The sequence below is a fragment of the Podarcis gaigeae genome (genome assembly GCF_964106915.1).
Source record: "Podarcis gaigeae genome assembly, chromosome: 2".
NCBI classification, from domain to species: domain Eukaryota; kingdom Metazoa; phylum Chordata; class Lepidosauria; order Squamata; family Lacertidae; genus Podarcis; species Podarcis gaigeae.
In genome coordinates this window covers 118185090-118205127 of record NC_139679.1, presented here as the reverse complement: position 1 = coordinate 118205127, position 20038 = coordinate 118185090, and the positions used below count along the sequence as shown (strand labels likewise).

The following is a 20038-nucleotide window of genomic DNA, read 5'->3' as shown; positions in this document are numbered from 1 at the left end:
TCCCCAATAGTCCTCATTGGGCTCTGCAATTTTTCTCCAAACCTTTTCTCTGTACTTTTGAATTTCCTTCCAGACCTGCTGAAACTTCTTTCATCTTGAGGGTCTGCCGTTCCATTTGGGCTATGAAAGCACTGGCACGTACACAGTTGAATATCAGGGCATTTTTAGAGGGCATTTTAATAAAATAAATATTAAAAAAGAAAAGAAAAGAAAACCCGCAATGGTTGTCACAAATCCCACAAATGGAGAATGTAACCTCCTTAGTGATAGATTTAAATAAATTGCTCTTTTGTAAGGAAAATTGTTTGTTTTTGTAGCAGGCATTATTGCATATCTATTACTTCATCAAATTTCAATAACACCCTTCATCTCAGGATCACAGGGCGTTTTACATATCAGAACACAAAAATACAAAACGTAGTAACAGACAAACCAGTAATCCCCACCACCATGGAGAAGAGGACTCTTTTTGCCTGGCACCTAAAGATAGCTAACGAAAACGCCAGGAGCGCCTCCCTAGGGAGAACAGTCCACAAATGGGGAGCCAATGCAGAAAAGGACCTGCTTTTGTGTCACCGCCCTCCAGGGCTCTCGTGGAAGCATGTGAAGACAGACAAAGCATTTTTGTTCAAAACATTTTCAGAGAATCACAGAATAGTAGATTTGGAAAGGACTCTGCTATGAGTCTTGGAAGACCTGCTCCCTGCCTTGTAAGACTTTCCCCACCTGGCCTAGGAGGGCAGGGCCCTGACTGACTCCAGCTACAAAAGCGGAGGATGAAGAGGCCAGAGGCCATCTTGACTGTCTCTTTGTGCAGACCCAGGTCATGGAGCCTGAGCTTCCACAGCTGCCGCCCGCCATGAGCCACCACACCATCGGCAAGATTGGCAGCTAGGTGGACGGGAGGGCATCCCACAGGGTGGGTGCCACTACCGAGAAGGCCTTCCATCTGGTTTCCTACAACCTCACTCCTGGTGTTGAGGGAACCACCAGAAAGCCCTCGGAGCCACAGCTCAGTGTCCAGGCTGAATGATGGGGATGGAGACGCTCCTTCGGGTATACTGGGCAAATATCGTATAGCTCATTTGCTGAGCCCACACATAAGGGCCGAGGGCCTTCTGACGGTTCCCTCCCTGCGAGAAGTGAGCTTATACGAAACCAGGCAGAGGGCCTTTTCGGTAGTGGCACCCGCCCTGTGGAACTCCCATCAGATGTGAAGGAAATAACTACCTGACTTTTAGAAGACATCTGAAGGCAGCCCTGTTTAGGGAAGTTTTTAATGTTTGATGTTTTATCGTGTTTTTAATATGTTGGTAGCTGCTCAGAGTGGTTAATAATAATAATACTTTATTATTTATACCCCACCCATCTGGCTGGGTTTCCTCAGCCACTCTGGGCGGCTTCCAACAGAACACTAAAATACAATAACCTATTAAACATTAAAAGCTTCCCTAAAGAGGGCAGCCTTCTAAAAGTTTAGTAGTTATTTTTCTCTTTGACATCTGGTGGGAGGGCGTTCCACAGGGTGGGTGCCGCTACCGAGAAGGCCCTCTGCTGGGTTCCCTGTGGTTGGGAAGGCCTTGCCAGATGGGTGGGGTATAAGTAATAAATTATTATTATTATTATTTTGTTTTGTTTTGTTTTATTATTATTATGTCATCACTTTAGAACATAAGAGAAGTCTTCTGGATCAGACCAAAGGCTCATTTGGTCTGGCATCCTGTTCTCACAGGGGCCGACCTGTGGAAAACCAGCAAGCAGGATTCAAGCACAATAGCACAAAAGCCCTTTGGTTTCCGGCAACTGGTATTTAGAAGTTTTGCTTCCTCCAGCCATGAAGGCAGAACAGAGCTGTCCTGGCTAGTAGCTACTGAAGCACACCCCCCCCTCCATGAACTTGCCCGGTCCTCTCTTGAAGCTGTCCAGTTTGGCAGCTTCAAAGCCTGGTTTGTACCAGCCAAGCTGAGAAAACCTAGGTCAGGGTAGGGGGGTCCCTAAGGGCTGCGATTTGAAGGCAGCCTTCCAGCCCTTAAAAAATTTTTTTTAAAAAAAATTTATTTAACATAATTGTTACAAAATATAAGCAAAACATTGCAAATACATACATATATATTTCAAATAAGCACATGTATATGAAAAAGGAACAAAAGAGGAAAAAAGAAGAAAGAAGGAAAAAATAAAGAGGAAAGAAGAAAAGTTGGAATAATTTCTTCCAAGTTTATTCTACAAATATCTCAAAATGAAAATAATAATAAAACTTCATTGATGGACTTCCATCGCTTACACTGCACTTCCTATATACATTTTAAGCCAGATTGTATCTGTCATTCCGTATTTTTCCCATACAGTCTCACACAAATATTCTAATCAATGTTTTCTAAATCTTTCATAAATCCATTCTAAACACAACCGATACCTTATATTTAATCCTTTTTTTTTTAATCTGGCCCCCAAAACTCTCCCTGTCGGTGGCCTGACTTCGAACCTTCTTCATGTGGTTTCCGCCTGTCTCAAATGCACCCCTGAACACTGACCACCCTTTTTGCTTGCCGCTGGCCTGGATGGAGAGCGGAGTCTGTGAATCTGCGTTGAAGCTAGCCTACTGGGCAAGAGCAAACATTACGTGCATTCCCCCCCCCCCACACCCCAATTTGGCACCGCCCACTGCTGGCATGCGGCCCCCAAAAGGTTGCACAGAAGGGAATGTGGCTCTCCACAAGGTATAAGCTGAGCTTTGGGACTTTATTCTGTGAACCACCCGGAGATCTTCAGATGAAATCTGAATGCAAACCCTGTATCAGGAAATTTTCAACGTCTAATGTTTTACAATTTTTTAATGTGCTGTAAGCCGCCCACAGTGGGTGGGGTATAAATAACAACATTATTATTATATGATGATGATGATAGATAGATAGATAGATAGATAGATAGATAGATAGATAGATGGATGGATGGATGGATGGATGGATGGATGGATGGATGGATAGACGTACATACACACAAAGGTCACAAAACAAAAACAAACAAACCCAGGTACACAGACCATCCAGCTCAGACTATCTGTCTGTCTGTCTGTCTATCTACCTACCTACCTACCTACAGCATCACAGGGACTAACAAAACATAAATTTCTAATTCTTACCGCAAAACATTTTGGCTTCTGCCTTTCCTGGGATAGCTCAGTCAGTACAGCATGAGGTTCTTACTCTCAGGGTGGTGGGTTTGTGGCCCACATTGGGTGCCTTGGTTATTTTTGTTGTATTGATTCATTTGATTTGCTTCAATTAATTAAAAAATAAAATAAAAATGAGGGGATGGTAGACTGCCATGGGAAGGGGAGTCTCTATTTTCTCCTCATTGGGTTGGAGCAGAAGACCCTTATGGTCCCTTCCAACTCAACAATTCTATGACTCAACCAGTTGCTCTGATAAAAACGATGCTTTCTCCAAGGTGGCAGTTATGAAGCTTGGCGTTCCAATATATGAGAGAAAAATAAAATATTCCTCCAAGGAGCTTAAGGTAGTGCCCATGGCTCTTCCCCTCTCCAATTTCTCCTCACAACAACCTTGCGAGGTAGCTTAGTTTGAGAGATTGCGACTGCTTCCCCACGCTCCCAGGGAGCATATATCTTTATTTGCCTTTTGCTGGGCTATACAGTGCAGCCACGAGAGGCAGCAAGCGGAGCGGACATTACAAGCGAAACCGCAACGAAGTCTTGTGTTGCTGCCCACTGCCTGCATGATTTACCGTATTTTTCGCCCTATAAGACACACTTTTCCCCCTCCAAAAATGAAGGGGAAATGTGTGTGCGTCCTATGGGGCGAATGCAGGCTTTCGCTGAAGCCTGGAGAGTGAGGGGAGTCGGTGCGCACCGACCCCTCTCACTCTCCAGGCTTCAGGAAGCTATCTACTAGCCGTGGGAGACCCAGCTCTCCCAAGGCTAGCGGAGACCTTGCCGGCACCCAGAAGCTTGGGGCGCGCTGAGCTCCGCTTGCCCCAAGCTTCGGGATTAGCGCAGCGCTCCGCTAGCCCTGGGAGAGCCGTGCGGCTCTCCCATGGCTAGCGGAGACCTTGCCGGCACCCAGAAGCTTGGGGCACGCTGAGCTCTGCACGCCCCAAGCTTTGGGATTAGCGCAGCGCACCTGGGGGGGAAATAATTCCCCCCCCCTTTATTTTCCCCCCAAAAAACTAGGTGCGTCCTATGGGCCGGTGCGTCCTATGGGGCGAAAAATACGGTATGTGTCTGTTGCATCCCTTTTCTCTGAGGAGCTCAGAGTGGCACCCACGGCCCTCAACTAACAGCAACCCTGCAAGGTAGGCCAGGCTGAGAGGCAGCGACTGGACCAAGGTCACCCACCCAGTTTTGACATGGGGCGGTATAGAAATATCTATAGGGTATGAACAGACTTGCGAGAGACCCCCCCCAAAAAAAAAAAAGTTTGAGAAGTCTTATTGGAAAACTGCTACACTGATTTACATGGAAACTCAGCTAGGGGGTTTCGAGGAAGTCACTCAATAATGGTGCAAAAGTGGAATTATAATAAGATGATTGTTTGTTTGTATTTTATATTGTAATATTGTAGCACCCTGCTTGTGGTTAACGCTTAGCTGGAATGAAATATTCAACGCAGCAATAGAGAAATTAAAATAATAATTTATTTGTCAGACAAATAAATGAGAGGCTCAGTGGTATATGGTTACCAAGCTCTGGCCTGGCCTCTTGCCATCCTGGCCAGCACTTATATTCCCTTAATCCAGCCCCCTTTGCTCCTCCTGTGGCTGCCTCTGTCCAATCAGCCTGGTTGAAATTCCTATTGGCTGTTTGGTAGAACCAATCACAAAAGATACACCCACAAAAGATACGCCCACTTCCTTGCCCTTATAAGGGAGACAAAGAGCTATATATAAATGACAAATAAGTAATAATATATCTTACATGGAATCTTAATTACCAGCTCACCTCTTGCCCTCCTTGCCCTATTGCCTTCTAAAACAAATGTTTAATCTTACATTTTTATGTTCAACAGATGTCAAGGATCTTGAGTTTCACATCAATATTGAAAGATTTCCTTCATTTGAAAGTTTCTAAACAAATGCCTGACAACCATATATATCAAGAGTGCTTGGATGGCGTCTTCTGTCTAGCAGGGGGGCTAGGCTGGTGGCTGACTTAATTTCAGGATAAATACAACTCTTACAACCATATGAAATAAGAATCTAGCATTCCTTAAATCCTTTGCATAATTACATTTAAGCCAATATATTTAAGCTAATATATTTCATTCACTTATCATAGGTAGCCTTTTAAAAGAATAAAGCCTTTGTAAAGTAAAAAGGAACTCAGTAAAAAACAGCTTTTAAAAAGAAGCCTCTTCAGTTTACACCTCCCCCCTTTCCCCCTCCTTTCCCAGCCAGCTAGATGCTTCTCCCATTAGCTCTTCCCAACAGCTTTAGAAAATTTCCCAAAAATGCTCTCTTTTCTTCTAGCCAAGCCAGTTGCCTTTTTCACTGCTCTTGGCCTTTCAACCTTGGAAAGAAGATCTGGCTCATTTTACTGAGAGGCACATTGGTATTATTTTACTATTTACCCTTGCCTTTAATTGTGTTTTCTCAGCCTTGGGGCAGCATATGTAATTCTCCCTTTTTTATGACTTTGAGAATTGTTTTTCTACTATAAATCAATGGGGCCCCCTTGTCTTAGGAGAAAAACCTCTTGCCAAGGTTCTTTCTGCCTGGCATGAAACATTTGAAAATCCTTTTTTTAAGCTCATTTTTAAATACAAGCCTTGATAAAATATAGAAGCTTTGATAAAAAATGCAGGCTTATGATTAGATGCCTCATTCCCCCCTTTCAAGCTCAAGGACCTTCATCCCAAGTGTCCTTGATAGCTTGACCTTCATCATATTCCTGAGGTAAAGCTCTGTATAGGGCCATGATATGAGGTAGAGTTTCATTTGAAACCATCTTGCTAATTGTACTTCTAAAACATGAAATGATACATGGCATCATACACAAAACCATTACCACTACTGTCAAGAAAAACAAGCAAGACAATAGTATCCCTTTGAGTCCTGTGACATTAGGTAACCAATTGGTGAGCCATCCCATATCCCATCCTTCCCATGTTTGTACTGGGACATGTGCTATATTCTCCATCTTTGTGGCCAACACACGGATTGCCTCACCATTATCTGAAATGTTAAAGCAACAGGCATTCCCTGTCAAGTTCAAGACTCCACATAGGCCTCCCTGCCTGGCAAGTACATAATCCATTCCCATTTTCAGCTGCAAAATGGCGGCTCTACTTTCATCCAACTGTTGTGCAATAAGTCTCAAACTCTGTGCCGTTGCATTGGTTACAAGTTCCACTACTGCTTGCAATCGAATTATTCTGTTTAGATTATAAATAGGATCCCGTGCCCCTTGTATGAGCTCACCAGGATTCCAGGAGGCAGGATCATAATAGGCTATAATGCGCTCTGGCGGCCAATCATCAGTACCGCTCCAACTTTGGGTACTTCCTCCTGCTATATGAGAAATATCAGCATTCCTTCGTGTTCGCCTGGCCGAACTAGTGGGCATAATCCACATTGGTGGTAATACCCAACCCAAGAAACAAGTCCCACTCCATTTGGAAGGGAGCTTTTTGTATGCCCATTCTCCACATATCCACCACAACCATCGGGTCTGAGGTTTTTGGTACGTGGAGTACAGAAGGCGAAATACCAAAAGAGGTAGAGAGTTCACAGTGCAGTATGTTAGATTGCCTTTTTCTGTCACAGTTATGTTCCACACCACTTTCCATGCGTGAATAAAAGGAGGTGCACAGGGCAAGGTATTCCGAGTTCGATAGGTAGTACCGTGTGCCCAGGTATGACTATTCTTAATATAATCCCAAGTATAGTGACAATGAGAAGAGCCTATCATGGGAGAATCAGCTGCATCTGATGATTTATGTACACAGAATTCCCCTTGTACAGGTATAACTCGTAATGGTTTAGTTGAGTTCCATCCGGGGAAATTCTGTATTTCTGTTTGGTGTGGCATTTCGCTTACCATACCAATGGCATCTAATGGTATCGGTAATAAGGGCATACCTCCCTCTGAATCATCTGGCCCAAGAGAGCAAACAAGGCAATTGGTCCTATTTGCAACATTGGCTACCATTTCAGCTAAACCTACCCACATATTGTGGTCATGGCTGAATCCATATTTAGCCAATTTGGTCAGATTCAAGGACCCTTCCCCTTCCCAAGGGATCAGGATTAATAATAAAATCATGTTGATGTCTAGTATATGCATTCCTTCCACAAAAGATTACCTTATTGTGATAGCAAATAATTATTAGCCCCAATATAATTCCCCCAGTGACAGAATGGGGTACCACCAAGACCAAAACATATATCCCGAGGATCCCCAATGAGTAATATCTCTGATAATTGTTCCACAAGGGGGCAGTCAATCAATTGTATTAGAGAATCTTTCCGTTCACAGTCGCTGGTTCAGATGCTCCTCAAGCTTCAGGCGTGCGCAGGTCAGCCAGCTTCCAGGTTGTGGCTGCAGCAGGCCGGTCGTCAAATGTTGCCCGTGACCTAGCCCGTTCCCGGTAGGGCTAGATACAGGGGTTTTTGGAGAGAGTTAGTTTTAAAGGATTAGAGGGGTCACCTTTGCACGTCCAACTGCCTTCGGACTTCTTCAAACGAGAGTGATGAATCCAGGGGGTCACCTCAGCTACCTTCACCGCTGTTGGAGTAGAGAGCAAGACGGTGTAAGGTCCACGCCACTTTGGTGCAAGTGGATCACGTTTCCACTCTTTCACCCATACGCTATCGCCAGCCTGGAACTGATGAATCGGCTCGGCAATGCTGCACGGCGTGCGTTCGAGGGCCCACCTGTTAAGAGAAACAAAAACACGGGAGAGAGATTGCACTTGTCCCTGTGTCACATGATCTCCTATTTGTTTAAGGTCAGCTGGAATATCCTGAACAAAGGAGGGCGGTCTCCCATACAGGAGCTCAAAAGGTGACAACTTAAGTCTTTTTGTGGGTGCACACCGAACACGAAACAGTGTTATGGGTAACACATCTACCCATCCCAATCCCGTTTCCTGGGTTAATTTTGCCAATTGGGTTTTCAGAGTCCGATTCATTCTTTCAGTTTTCCCTGAACTCTGAGGCCTATATGCTGCATGCAGTCTCCATTTTACTTGTAGGACTCGACATACATCTTGTACTGCGTGCAATGGCCATAATTTGGCTCATCAGCATCCCTTCCCATCCTTCTGATTTCTGAATTTTCTTACGAATATCAGAAGCGCACTGGGCCACAAATGTAGCAGTAATCATTCTGCTGTTTTCAGGGGCTTCAGGGTCAAAAGGAGTCCATATACGATAGGCTTCTTGCAGCCTCTCTAAAAAGTCTCCTGGACTCTCATTTGGTTTCTGTTCTACTTCTGAGACTTTAGACATATTAGTGGGCTTCTGGCATGCCCTGCGGATACCTTGCACAAGTGTCTGGCGGTAGGTGGTAAGTCTGGCCAGGTGAATTCCATTGTTTGGATCCCAATTAGGATCTTCCAAGGGAAAGTTATCTTGGAGATGACGGTCAATATTAAAAATATTTCCCACTCTGGCCTGCTCACGCAAATATATCTGTGCCTTTTCAATTATGTCTCTCCTTTCCTCAGTGGTGAAAAGAGTATTTAGGAGCTGGCGACAATCTGTCCAAGTAGGGCTATGAGTATTTACTATTGAAGTCACCAAGTCCATCATAGCCTGAGGTTTTTCTGCAAAAGATGGGGTGTGTGTTTTCCAATTCATCAAATCTGTAGTTGTGAATGGAATATATTGCAGGGTCGAAGTTCGAGGTGGCCGTGGTCCGGGTTGCCCGTTAACCAGCGCAGGCTCCTCAAGTGCATCAAATACTCTTCTAAGAGGGGCTACTACGTGATCTTTCTCTTCGCTTTGCTCTAGGGGCCTCAAATCATAGGGGATGGTATTTGTCCCAAGGCGTTCTTTTAGCAGCTTTATACGCCTGGCTGTATTGCTTGCTGACCGATCAAGGTCTCCCTGTAACTTCTGTAATATTTCTCTGGGACTTGGATGTACAGGGGTTTGGGGTGGGCAATCAGTTGTTCCACTAAAGGAGACTTTAGATGCAGGTCTATTAGGAGTCACAGGTGGAATAACCACTTCTGCTTGGGCTTTATTATAGGACTCCAATGCCTCCTGAAGATATTTATCATAATCTATCAAGGAATCAAGCTCTGTGACTCCACTCCCATTATTCATTCCACTTTCTTGCCTTGGGGTTACAACTGGCGGAGTGTTTGAATTAAGCTCCCTTCGATGTGGAGCATAGGGTGGAGGTGGAAGCACCTCTTCCTCTGGTCCCTCAAAAATGGGTTTGAGTTTATTTGGCAAGATTCCTTTCCTAGCTTCAGCTTTTACAGCCAATAATTTGCATCGTTTGACTTTGCATTCCCTTATCCATGGAGGATTTTTATTTAATGTGCTCAGCCAGGAATCTATATATGGAAATTGTTCTGGGCACCCTCCAGTTTCTTTGGCGATATTAGACCAAAGTTTGCTTACTAAATTTATATCAAAAGTTCCCTGAGATGGCCATTCAGTATTTTGTTTCGGCCATTCTAGTTCACATAACGTTCTCAAGCGCTCTGGCGTCATTTTGACTCCATATGCCCCTGAGAAGGCTTTCTTAAAATTATTTAACATACACTCAAGAGGTGTATTTTCCCCCTTTGAACCCCCAACTCCCATTGTATGGCCCTGTGAAGTATCCACTCAGTCACTCCACACTCAGGTCAGCTACAGATTGCTCTGTACTTTCTCACACATACAATGCGCTAGATACTTCACCACACTCTACCTCCCAATTTTCCCTTTTCCTCCACCAGACCAACATCTGATGTACCCAACCACCTAGCGTACTCAGTTTCCCCTTACTGAGACGCAGAAGTTTGATCAAGACTTCTCTTCCTCCCAATTAATTGGAGGGCCAAAAATCCCTTTGTGCACTTACCCTTGGTTGGTTCCCTGTTTCCCCCGGTCCGTCGCCGCCAGTGAGCAGGGTATCAGACAGACGAGTCTTCTGCGTTCCCCCTGGAAAAATTTACCAGTGCGCGCTGGGTAAGCAGTGGTCCTCTCTCTTGTACCCTGCCCAGTAGGGCGAAGGGGCTGCGTTCCAGCAGACCACTTATCCGAGTCACAGAGGCACCATAAAATGTAGCACCCTGCTTGTGGTTAACGCTTAGCTGGAATGAAATATTCAACGCAGCAATAGAGAAATTAAAATAATAATTTATTTGTCAGACAAATAAATGAGAGGCTCAGTGGTATATGGTTACCAAGCTCTGGCCTGGCCTCTTGCCATCCTGGCCAGCACTTATATTCCCTTAATCCAGCCCCCTTTGCTCCTCCTGTGGCTGCCTCTGTCCAATCAGCCTGGTTGAAATTCCTATTGGCTGTTTGGTAGAACCAATCACAAAAGATACACCCACAAAAGATACACCCACTTCCTTGCCCTTATAAGGGAGACAAAGAGCTATATATAAATGACAAATAAGTAATAATATATCTTACATGGAATCTTAATTACCAGCTCACCTCTTGCCCTCCTTGCCCTATTGCCTTCTAAAACAAATGTTTAATCTTACATTTTTATGTTCAACAGATGTCAAGGATCTTGAGTTTCACATCAATATTGAAAGATTTCCTTCATTTGAAAGTTTCTAAACAAATGCCTGACAACCATATATATCAAGAGTGCTTGGATGGCGTCTTCTGTCTAGCAGGGGGGCTAGGCTGGTGGCTGACTTAATTTCAGGATAAATACAACTCTTACAACCATATGAAATAAGAATCTAGCATTCCTTAAATCCTTTGCATAATTACATTTAAGCCAATATATTTAAGCTAATATATTTCATTCACTTATCATAGGTAGCCTTTTAAAAGAATAAAGCCTTTGTAAAGTAAAAAGGAACTCAGTAAAAAACAGCTTTTAAAAAGAAGCCTCTTCAGTTTACACCTCCCCCCTTTCCCCCTCCTTTCCCAGCCAGCTAGATGCTTCTCCCATTAGCTCTTCCCAACAGCTTTAGAAAATTTCCCAAAAATGCTCTCTTTTCTTCTAGCCAAGCCAGTTGCCTTTTTCACTGCTCTTGGCCTTTCAACCTTGGAAAGAAGATCTGGCTCATTTTACTGAGAGGCACATTGGTATTATTTTACTATTTACCCTTGCCTTTAATTGTGTTTTCTCAGCCTTGGGGCAGCATATGTAATTCTCCCTTTTTTATGACTTTGAGAATTGTTTTTCTACTATAAATCAATGGGGCCCCCTTGTCTTAGGAGAAAAACCTCTTGCCAAGGTTCTTTCTGCCTGGCATGAAACATTTGAAAATCCTTTTTTTAAGCTCATTTTTAAATACAAGCCTTGATAAAATATAGAAGCTTTGATAAAAAATGCAGGCTTATGATTAGATGCCTCAATATTTTTCTTTTATGTTTGTTACAAATTTGGAAAACTAATAAAAAAATTGGGGGGAAGGAATAAAAGTTTCATAAGTCTTACAAAACTAAATCAAATAAGCATTGGAAATGGAAAGAGAAAGAAGGTTCTTTTTATCCTATGTGGTGGTCTTGTAGTAAGGTTAAGGCTTACTGGGAAACGATATACAGTGGTACCTCAGGTTAAGTACTTAATTTGTTCCGGAGGTCCGTACTTAACCTGAAACTGTTCTTAACCTGAAGCACCACTTTAGCTAATGGGGCCTCCCGCTGCCGCCGCGCCGCCAGAGCACTATTTCTGTTCTCATCCTGAAGCAAAGTTCTTAACCTGAGGTACTATTTCTGGGTTAGCGGAGTCTGTAACCTGAAGAGTATGTAACCTGAAGCGTCTGTAACCTGAAGTGTATGTAACCCGAGGTACCACTGTACAACAAATTGAAAAAGATGTTTAAAATAACGTTTGTAAAAAAACAACAACCCAGAAGCCTTTCTCTTGAGAATTATAGAGATTGTTGTTGTTTAGTCGTTTAGTCGTGTGTGCCTCTTCGTGACCCCCTGGACCAGAGCACACCAGGCACTCCTGTCTTCCACTGCCTCCCGCAGTTTGGTCAGACTCATGCTGGTAGCTTCGAGAACACTGTCCAACCATCTCGTCCTCTGTCGTCCCCTTCTCCTTGTGCCCTCCATCTTTCCCAACATCCGGTTCTTTTCCAGGGAGTCTTCTCTTCTCATGAGGTGGCCAAAGTGTCGGAGCCTCAGCTTCAGGATCTGTCCTTCCAGTGAGCACTCAGGGCTGATTTCCTTAAGAATGGATAGGCTGGATCTTCTTGCAGTCCATGGGACTCTCAAGAGTCTCCTCCAGCACCAGAATTCAAAAGCATCCATTCTTCGGCGATCAGCCTTCTTTATGGGCTGTTGCCGGAGATTCCGAGGGCTCTCTTGGACAAATGAAGACACCGACCAGAGCAATTCAGAGCAAAACAGCAGCCAGTAGGCTCGGTCTTTATTTAAAGAAAAGACTGTCGCGACAGGACTCCCACCGCCCACGAGGTGAAGCAAGATGGAAGCCCCGAACAAAAGAAGACCCTAACTTTTATTAGTTGCTAATCCCCCAAGCTACACCCCCAGAATTACATCACATCTACATCATGATTACATTAAAATTAGGAGGAGTCGAGGAAGGGCTACACAGGTAATCCGAATGTCCTGACACCTGGCCGGAGCCTCCTCTCCCCTCCCCACATGAGTCAATTTTAAGAACAAAAGGAGAAGGGCGAAGTTTCCTGCCCCCTGAGGGGAATCCGGTCAGTGTCCTTTGTGTGAGTCCGTGTGGAATACACTGAAAGGTGCAGCTTTATTGTGTCCTTGATAGCCTCCTGTCTGGACCCCTCACGATGGCTATCAAGGTAGTCCCACGTCAACCGGGAGGAATCGCTGAGTACGGTCGAGAGGTTATGGTTGCCCAGCATCAGGTCACCCCCCTTTGATAGTCCTAGAGACATGCAGTAAAATAAAAGTGGTCCGATGAAAATCCAACGTACGGTTGATTTTTAGCGAATATAAAACGGCGACGACTTTGAAGTTCAAAACAATCTCAAGTTCAGGAAACAATCTAGCAAGCTCTTGATTGGATCAGTCATGGTTGAGTGAATTCGGAAGCGTTGTATCAGTGAGCTGTCAAACAGGGACACAGCGAATGCCGGCTGCAGTACCAGCGCAGCCGCCACCAGGGGCGCTGTTCGCTAATGCTGATTGGTTGAAGCGGCAGTCGAGTGACCCAGAGTTCGGTCGCCCGGTCTACTCATGTTAAGAATAGGGCGATGCGGAGCGCTAGAGTGGAAAGCCGTCAGGCTAGCGCTTCCTTATTTACGGAAGGCTTTTGGGAGGTGACCCTCTAAAGCAGTGTTTCCCAACCAGTGTTCCGCGGCACACTAGTGTGCCGCAAGACTTTGCCTGGTGTGCCGTGGGAGGGAGGCGGGCTCCATGTGCTTAGAGCAACAGGCTGCCGCCCCAAGCCTCGCGCCCGACGGGAGCTCCTGCCGGGTGCGCAAGGCTTGCAGACACTCGCCCGAAGCACGGGGCACCCTCCGGAGGGCTCTGCGTGCTTCGGGCAACAGGCTGCCGCCCCAAGCCTCGCGCGCCCAGCGGGAGCTCCTGCCGGGCGCGCAGGGTTGCAGACACTCGCCCGAAGCACAGGGAGCCCTCCGTAGGGCTCCCTGTGCTTCGGGCAACAGGCTGCCGCCCCAAGCCTTGCGCGCCTGGCAGGAGCTCCTGCCCGGCGCGCAAGGCTTGCAGACACTCGCCGGAAGCACGGGGAGCCCTCCGTAGGGCTCCCTGTGCTTCGGGCAACAGGCTGCCGCCCCAAGCCTTGCGCGCCTGGCAGGAGCTCCTGCCGGGCGCACAAGACTTGCAGACACTCGCCCGAAGCACGGGCAGCCCTCCGTAGGGCTCCCTGTGCTTCGGGCAACAGGCTGCCGCCCCAAGCCTTGCGCGCCTGGCAGGAGCTCCTGCCGGGCGCGCAAGGCTTGCAGACACTCGCCCGAAGCACGGGGAGCCCTCCGTAGGGCTCCCTGTGCTTCGGGCAACAGGCTGCCGCCCCAAGCCTTGCCGCCTGGCAGGAGCTCCTGCCGGGCGCGCAGGGTTGCAGACACTCGCCCGAAGCACAGGGAGCCCTCCGTAGGGCTCCCTGTGCTTCGGGCAACAAGCTGCCGCCCCAAGCCTTGCGCGCCTGGCAGGAGCTCCTGCCGGGCGCGCAGGGTTGCAGACACTCGCCCGAAGCACTGGCAGCCCTCCGTAGGGCTCCCTGTGCTTCGGGCAACAGGCTGCCGCCCCAAGCCTTGCGCGCCTGGCAGGAGCTCCTGCCGGGCGCGCAAGGCTTGCAGACACTCGCCCGAAGCACGGGGAGCCCTCCGTAGGGCTCCCTGTGCTTCGGGCAACAGGCTGCCGCCCCAAGCCTTGCCGCCTGGCAGGAGCTCCTGCCGGGCGCGCAGGGTTGCAGACACTCGCCCGAAGCACGGGGAGCCCTCCATAGGGCTCCCTGTGCTTCGGGCAACAGGCTGCCGCCCCAAGCCTTGCGCGCCTGGCAGGAGCTCCTGCCGGGCGCGCAAGACTTGCAGACACTCGCCCGAAGCACGGGCAGCCCTCCGTAGGGCTCCCTGTGCTTCGGGCAACAGGCTGCCGCCCCAAGCCTTGCGCGCCTGGCAGGAGCTCCTGCCGGGCGCGCAAGGCTTGCAGACACTCGCCCGAAGCACGGGGAGACCTCCGTAGGGCTCCCTGTGCTTCGGGCAACAGGCTGCCGCCCCAAGCCTTGCGCGCCTGGCAGGAGCTCCTGCCGGGCGCGCAAGGCTTGCAGACACTCGCCCGAAGCACGGGGAGCCCTCCGTAGGGCTCCCTGTGCTTCGGGCAACAGGCTGCCGCCCCAAGCCTTGCCGCCTGGCAGGAGCTCCTGCCGGGCGCGCAGGGTTGCAGACACTCGCCCGAAGCACGGGGAGCCCTCCGTAGGGCTCCCTGTGCTTCGGGCAACAAGCTGCCGCCCCAAGCCTTGCGCGCCTGGCAGGAGCTCCTGCCGGGCGCGCAGGGTTGCAGACACTCGCCGGAAGCACGGGGAGCCCTCCATAGGGCTCCCTGTGCTTCGGGCAACAGGCTGCCGCCCCAAGCGGCATATAGTCAATATAGGCACAGAGTTAATTTTTTAAACATTTTCTAATGGTGGTGTGCCTCGAGATTTTTTTCATGAAACAAGTGTGCCTTTGCCCAAAAAAGGTTGGGAAACACTGCTCTAAAGGGACATCTCTAGGGTTGGAGAGGGGAGATGTGTGTATGTGTGAGTGTGGTGCTTGTGTAATACACGTGACAAATGGAGGGGGGGGGATTTCCGGCGACAGGGCCAGCTCTCACTTCCATACATCACTACTGGGAAAACCATAGCTTTAACTATACGGACCTTTGTTGGCAAGGTAAGGTCTCTACTTTTTACAGTTTCAAGTACACCTGGGCTTTGCGTTTTGCAAAGGCAGGTCTGGCTAAGCTCTGTAGTGCCGACACGGGCTGGCAGCGGCTGTCCCGAGTTTCAAGCAGAGGGTGAGCATTCCCAGGACTTATGAAACTTTTATTTTAAATTTATGTTTTTTAGATACATACATTTCTCTGATTTTACAATCATTTTGACATTTTAAAGCTTTATTTCCTTCCCCCTCTTTCTGAGGTTCCTTAAATTTATTTTTAATATCCTCTGCATATCCAGATTAACTAAAATTACTAATTTATTTTATCTTCTTTAACTATATACTCTTATGCAGCCGCAGGTTGTTACAATAATCCTGCCAGAGTTTTTATCTCTTTACAATTTATCTGTAAATATTCACTAAACCATTTCCATTCTTTTATAAAAAGTTTGTTATCTTGATTTGTGCTCTGGTCCAGGGGATCACGAAGAGTCGCACACGACTAAACAACAACTTGAAACTGGGAGTTGGAAACTGGCCGCTTGAGGGGTTAAGCCTAGCGAGCCGCGATGCCTGGAAAGGCCTGGGAATGAATGGGTGAAGGTCTGGAGGAGGAAGAGGAGGGGGAAAGGGGGAGAGGAGGGGATCCTTTTGAATGCCTTAACTTGGTTTTTTGCAGACTCAACTTCTGGAAGCAGCAGTTAAGTTCCTTTAAAAAAAAATTGCCCAAGTAGTGGGCAGCAGGGTAATATGGAAAATGGGAGAGCAGAATTACTGGGGGGGGGGGGTGTCAAAAAGAGGAAAATGGGTGGCAAGCCCCTCCCCCTTTGTGCCCCACTTCTGAGCATCCTTGAGGGGAAGGGAGTGGTTAGGGGGTGATGCCCGGCTGCAAGGATGCTGGCTTTGGGCGGGCCTGATCCAAGAAGCTCACTCCTAAAGGAGGGAGAAGCTGGAATTATTATTATTATTATTATTATTATTATTATTATTATTATTATTATTATTTATACCCTGCCCTCCCCAGCCAAGATTGGGCTCAGGGCAGCTAACGCCAGGTATAAAAACCATTGATTGAAATACATCTTAAAAACAAGATTAAAATGCAGCCTCATTCCAGGCATCAGTGGCTTCTAGGCATGCTAAGTGAAAATAGAAACTCCCCTTCCCAAGGCAGTCTCCCATCCCCTCCTTTTTAATTTTTATTTTTTTAAAGATTGTTTAAAAAATTGAAGCAAATCAAACAAATCGATACAACAAAAATAACCAAGGCACACATTCGAAAGAAAGAGTGCCGCTTGGTGTATGCCGGAGAGGCTTAAATCAGGGAAGACGATTAAGAAAGGGAAATTTTGCATTGCATCCCCCCTTTTTTATCGTTAGTGTGAAATCAAAAGTACAGGCAAACAAAGAAACAAACAAACAGAAAAAGGAAAATCAAATTTTCAAAACATAGGGGCAGAGGCAGTGAACCTTTGATTTCCAGGGGACCAGGACCAAATAATAGGTTCACGCTCTCTCTGTTATATTAATAATATACTCTTTTTAAACTGACTATATTTGTGTTTCACTTTTATGGTTTAGTTTATTTTCTATCCCACCTTTTTTCTCCAAGGAGCTCAACATGGTTCTCCTTATCCTTATTTAACCCGAGGTACTATTTCTAGGTTAGCGGAGTCTGTAACCTGAAGCGTCTGTAACCCGAGGTACCACTGTATTTTTTTCTGTGGTTAATTCACAAGCTGCTGAATTCTGAAATGTAGGAAAAATCACCCTTGGGGCTTCTTTGAATGTATCCTCAGAGATCACCTGCCTCTTGTGTGCCTTTCCCTCCCTCCCTCCCTCCCTCCCTCCTTTCCTTCCTTCCTTCCTTCCTTCCTTCCTTCCTTCCTTCCTTCCTTCCTTCCAGGAGAAGCCCTTTCAGCACTGAAGAAATTCCTGCTCCATTTCTGAATCTCCTGAGGTTTACTCCATCGACTGAAGATCCCGCTCCTAACTCCGATCAGTGGAAGGGTGGCAGAGGTTTTCCCCAACTCCAGAAAAAAGAGCAATTGTACACAACTGGGTTGCTGCCGTCGGTCTCCCCTGACATGGCTGGTACCCAGGTTGCTGAGGCAACCGAGGGTCTCCATCTTAAGACCGCGGCCTGTGTGTCCTGTAATCAAAATGGAGGAACAGGAGCCCACAGTCCTTGGGAGCGAGGGGATGGAAAGACCCAGAAAGGGGCTCTCCGTTGTTCACAGTTGGGGCTCCTGGTTTGGGGCGATGCTGTCCCGGGTCGGAGCTTTTCGAAGGCAAGAGAGGCTGGAGGGTGTGGAGGAGGAGGCGGACGAGGCAGCCTGGGAAAGCCAGTGGCAGGCGTTCTTGAAGGCCGTGCAGATGCCTCAGGCCGACTGGGCATGGTCGGCGGTGGTGGAGGATAAACAAGAGGGAAGGAACAACCCTGAGGGGGCAGCGGAGGTCTGTGAGCAGCCAAAAGGAACCAGCCTGCCCCCTGCGTCCAGAGGGCTCCAAGCCCTGGGATCCCCCAAGACCAGAACCTGCGGAGGGGCAAAGCAAGAGAATCCCAGCAAGGAAGCTTCCGGGTCGGAGGCACAACGGCGGCACTTCCGGCAGTTCCCCTACTTGGAAGCCAAGGGGCCCCGGGAGGTGTGCAGCCAGCTGTGGTCCCTTTGCCACCGGTGGCTGAAGCCGGAGAGGCACACCAAGGAGCAGATCTTGGAGCTGGTGACTCTGGAGCAGTTCCTGGCTGTCCTGCCCTCGGAGATCCAGGACTGGGTCAGGGGCCGAGGGGCCGAGACCTGCACCCAGGCGGTGGCCCTGGCTGAGGATTTCCTGCGGAGGCAGCAAGAGGCTGGGGAAGCCACGTGGGAGATAGGGAAGTGTCTTCTTTCCTTGTCACCCATATTATCAGCGGGAAACGTGCTATTAAAGACGCAGGGTGTGAGTTCCCGTTTGGCTTTCCTGCGTCTGGGCAGGATCTCACCCCTGTCAGTTGCTGTGCTGCTGCGGGCTTGCATAGTGTGCACTGCCGTCCTTCCGGATATTATTATTATTATTTTATTTTTGTACCCCACCATCTAACTGGATTGCCCCAGCCACTCTGGGTGGCTTCCAACATATATAAAAACATAATAAAACATTACACATTTAAAGGCTTCCCTATACAGTCGTACCTTGGTTGACGAACGGCTTAGTTGCCGTACGCTTTGGTTCCCAAACGATCGAAACCCGGAAGTGAATGTTCCGGTTTTTGAACTATTTTTGGAAGCCGAATGTCTGGTGCATTTTCCACGTCTTCTGATTGGCTGCAGGAAGCTCCTGCAGCCAATCAGAAGCTACACCTTGGTTTTTTAACGGTTCCGGGAGTCAAACGGACTCCGAGAACACATTCTGTTTGTCAACCAAGCTACAACTGTACCAGGCTGCCTTCAAATGTCTTTTAAAGGTTACTCATCTCCTAGACATCTGAAGGGAGGGTTTCCCACAGGGTGGGTGCCACTACCAAGAAGGCCCTCTGCCTAGTTCCCTGTACCTTCCATTTCACAGTGAGGGAACTGCCAGAAGGCCCTCGGAGCTGGATCTCCTTACTTCCTCCTGTGCTGAATGGGACTTTTGTTGTTGTTCCAGGTGTCAGGATCTCTTGCAGAGGCTGCTGCAAGTTTCTCTGAAGTGGACCAGGCTTCGCCAGATGCTGGGAAGAGGAGCGCTGGTGGAGATATCAAACGGGAGAGCGATGGGGATGCCTCTGTGTTGGGTGCCAAAGGTTTATTTTGCCAATCCCAGGGACGGGGAACCTGTGGCCCTCCAGGTGTTCTGGGAATGATGGAAGCTTCAGTTTTTAGCAGCTGGAGAGCCACAGTTTATCTACCCTCATTACGAAGGGTTACACTGAATTCACCAGACCTAGAAACACCTCATAGGACTCAGAGTTCACGTGTTAACTTTTCAATAAACGTTTGGCCAATCAAAAGACAGTAGTGTATGATTCTAGGGGTGAAGCCACTACATTTCTGAGCACAATTCAAAGTGTTGATGCTGACCTTTAAAGCCCTAAACGGCCTCGGCCCAGTATACCTGAAGGAGCGTCTCCACTCCCATCATTTAGCCCGGACTCTGAGGTCCAGCTCCGAGGGCCTTCTGGTGGTTCCCTCACTGCGAGAAGTGAGGCTACAGGGAACCAGGCAGAGGGCCTTCTCAACAGTGGCACCCGCCCTGTGGAACGCCCTCCCACCAGATGTCAAAGAGAAAAATAGAACTTTTAGAAGACATCTGAAGGCAGCTCTGTTTAGGGAAGCTTTTAATGTTTGACGGACTACTGTATTTTAATATTTTGTTGGAAGCCGCCCACAGTGGCTAGGGAAACCCAACCAGACGAGCAGAGTATAAATAATAAATTATGATGTTGATGATGTTTTGTTTGCAGTACTGAAATGACCTCCTTTGGGCTCAAACCTAGCCCAAAGGTTCTGGGCAGCCCAGAAGACGAGACCTGCCCCCTCTTGGCCTCGCTGATGTTCTCCGAAGGATAGCCGAGCAAGACATTTGGTGCTAGCTTGGCTGCAGGAGTT

General features: G+C 47.7%; 2 protein-coding genes across 2 annotated transcripts in view; both read left to right on the top strand.

The window, feature by feature from the left end:
- Positions 1-20038, top strand: part of LOC310837236 (uncharacterized protein) — a 501393-nt gene that overhangs the window by 15483 nt on the left and 465872 nt on the right. The gene's annotated exons all lie outside the window — the stretch shown is intronic.
- Positions 4237-18551, top strand: LOC310839514 (uncharacterized protein; the record flags this gene model as incomplete). The annotated part of the gene is made up of 2 exons (XM_083728151.1): positions 4237-4314; positions 17377-18551. Exon 2 carries the CDS (start codon positions 17634-17636, stop codon positions 18549-18551), a length of 918 nt encoding a protein of 305 aa, XP_083584277.1. The 5' UTR covers positions 4237-4314; positions 17377-17633.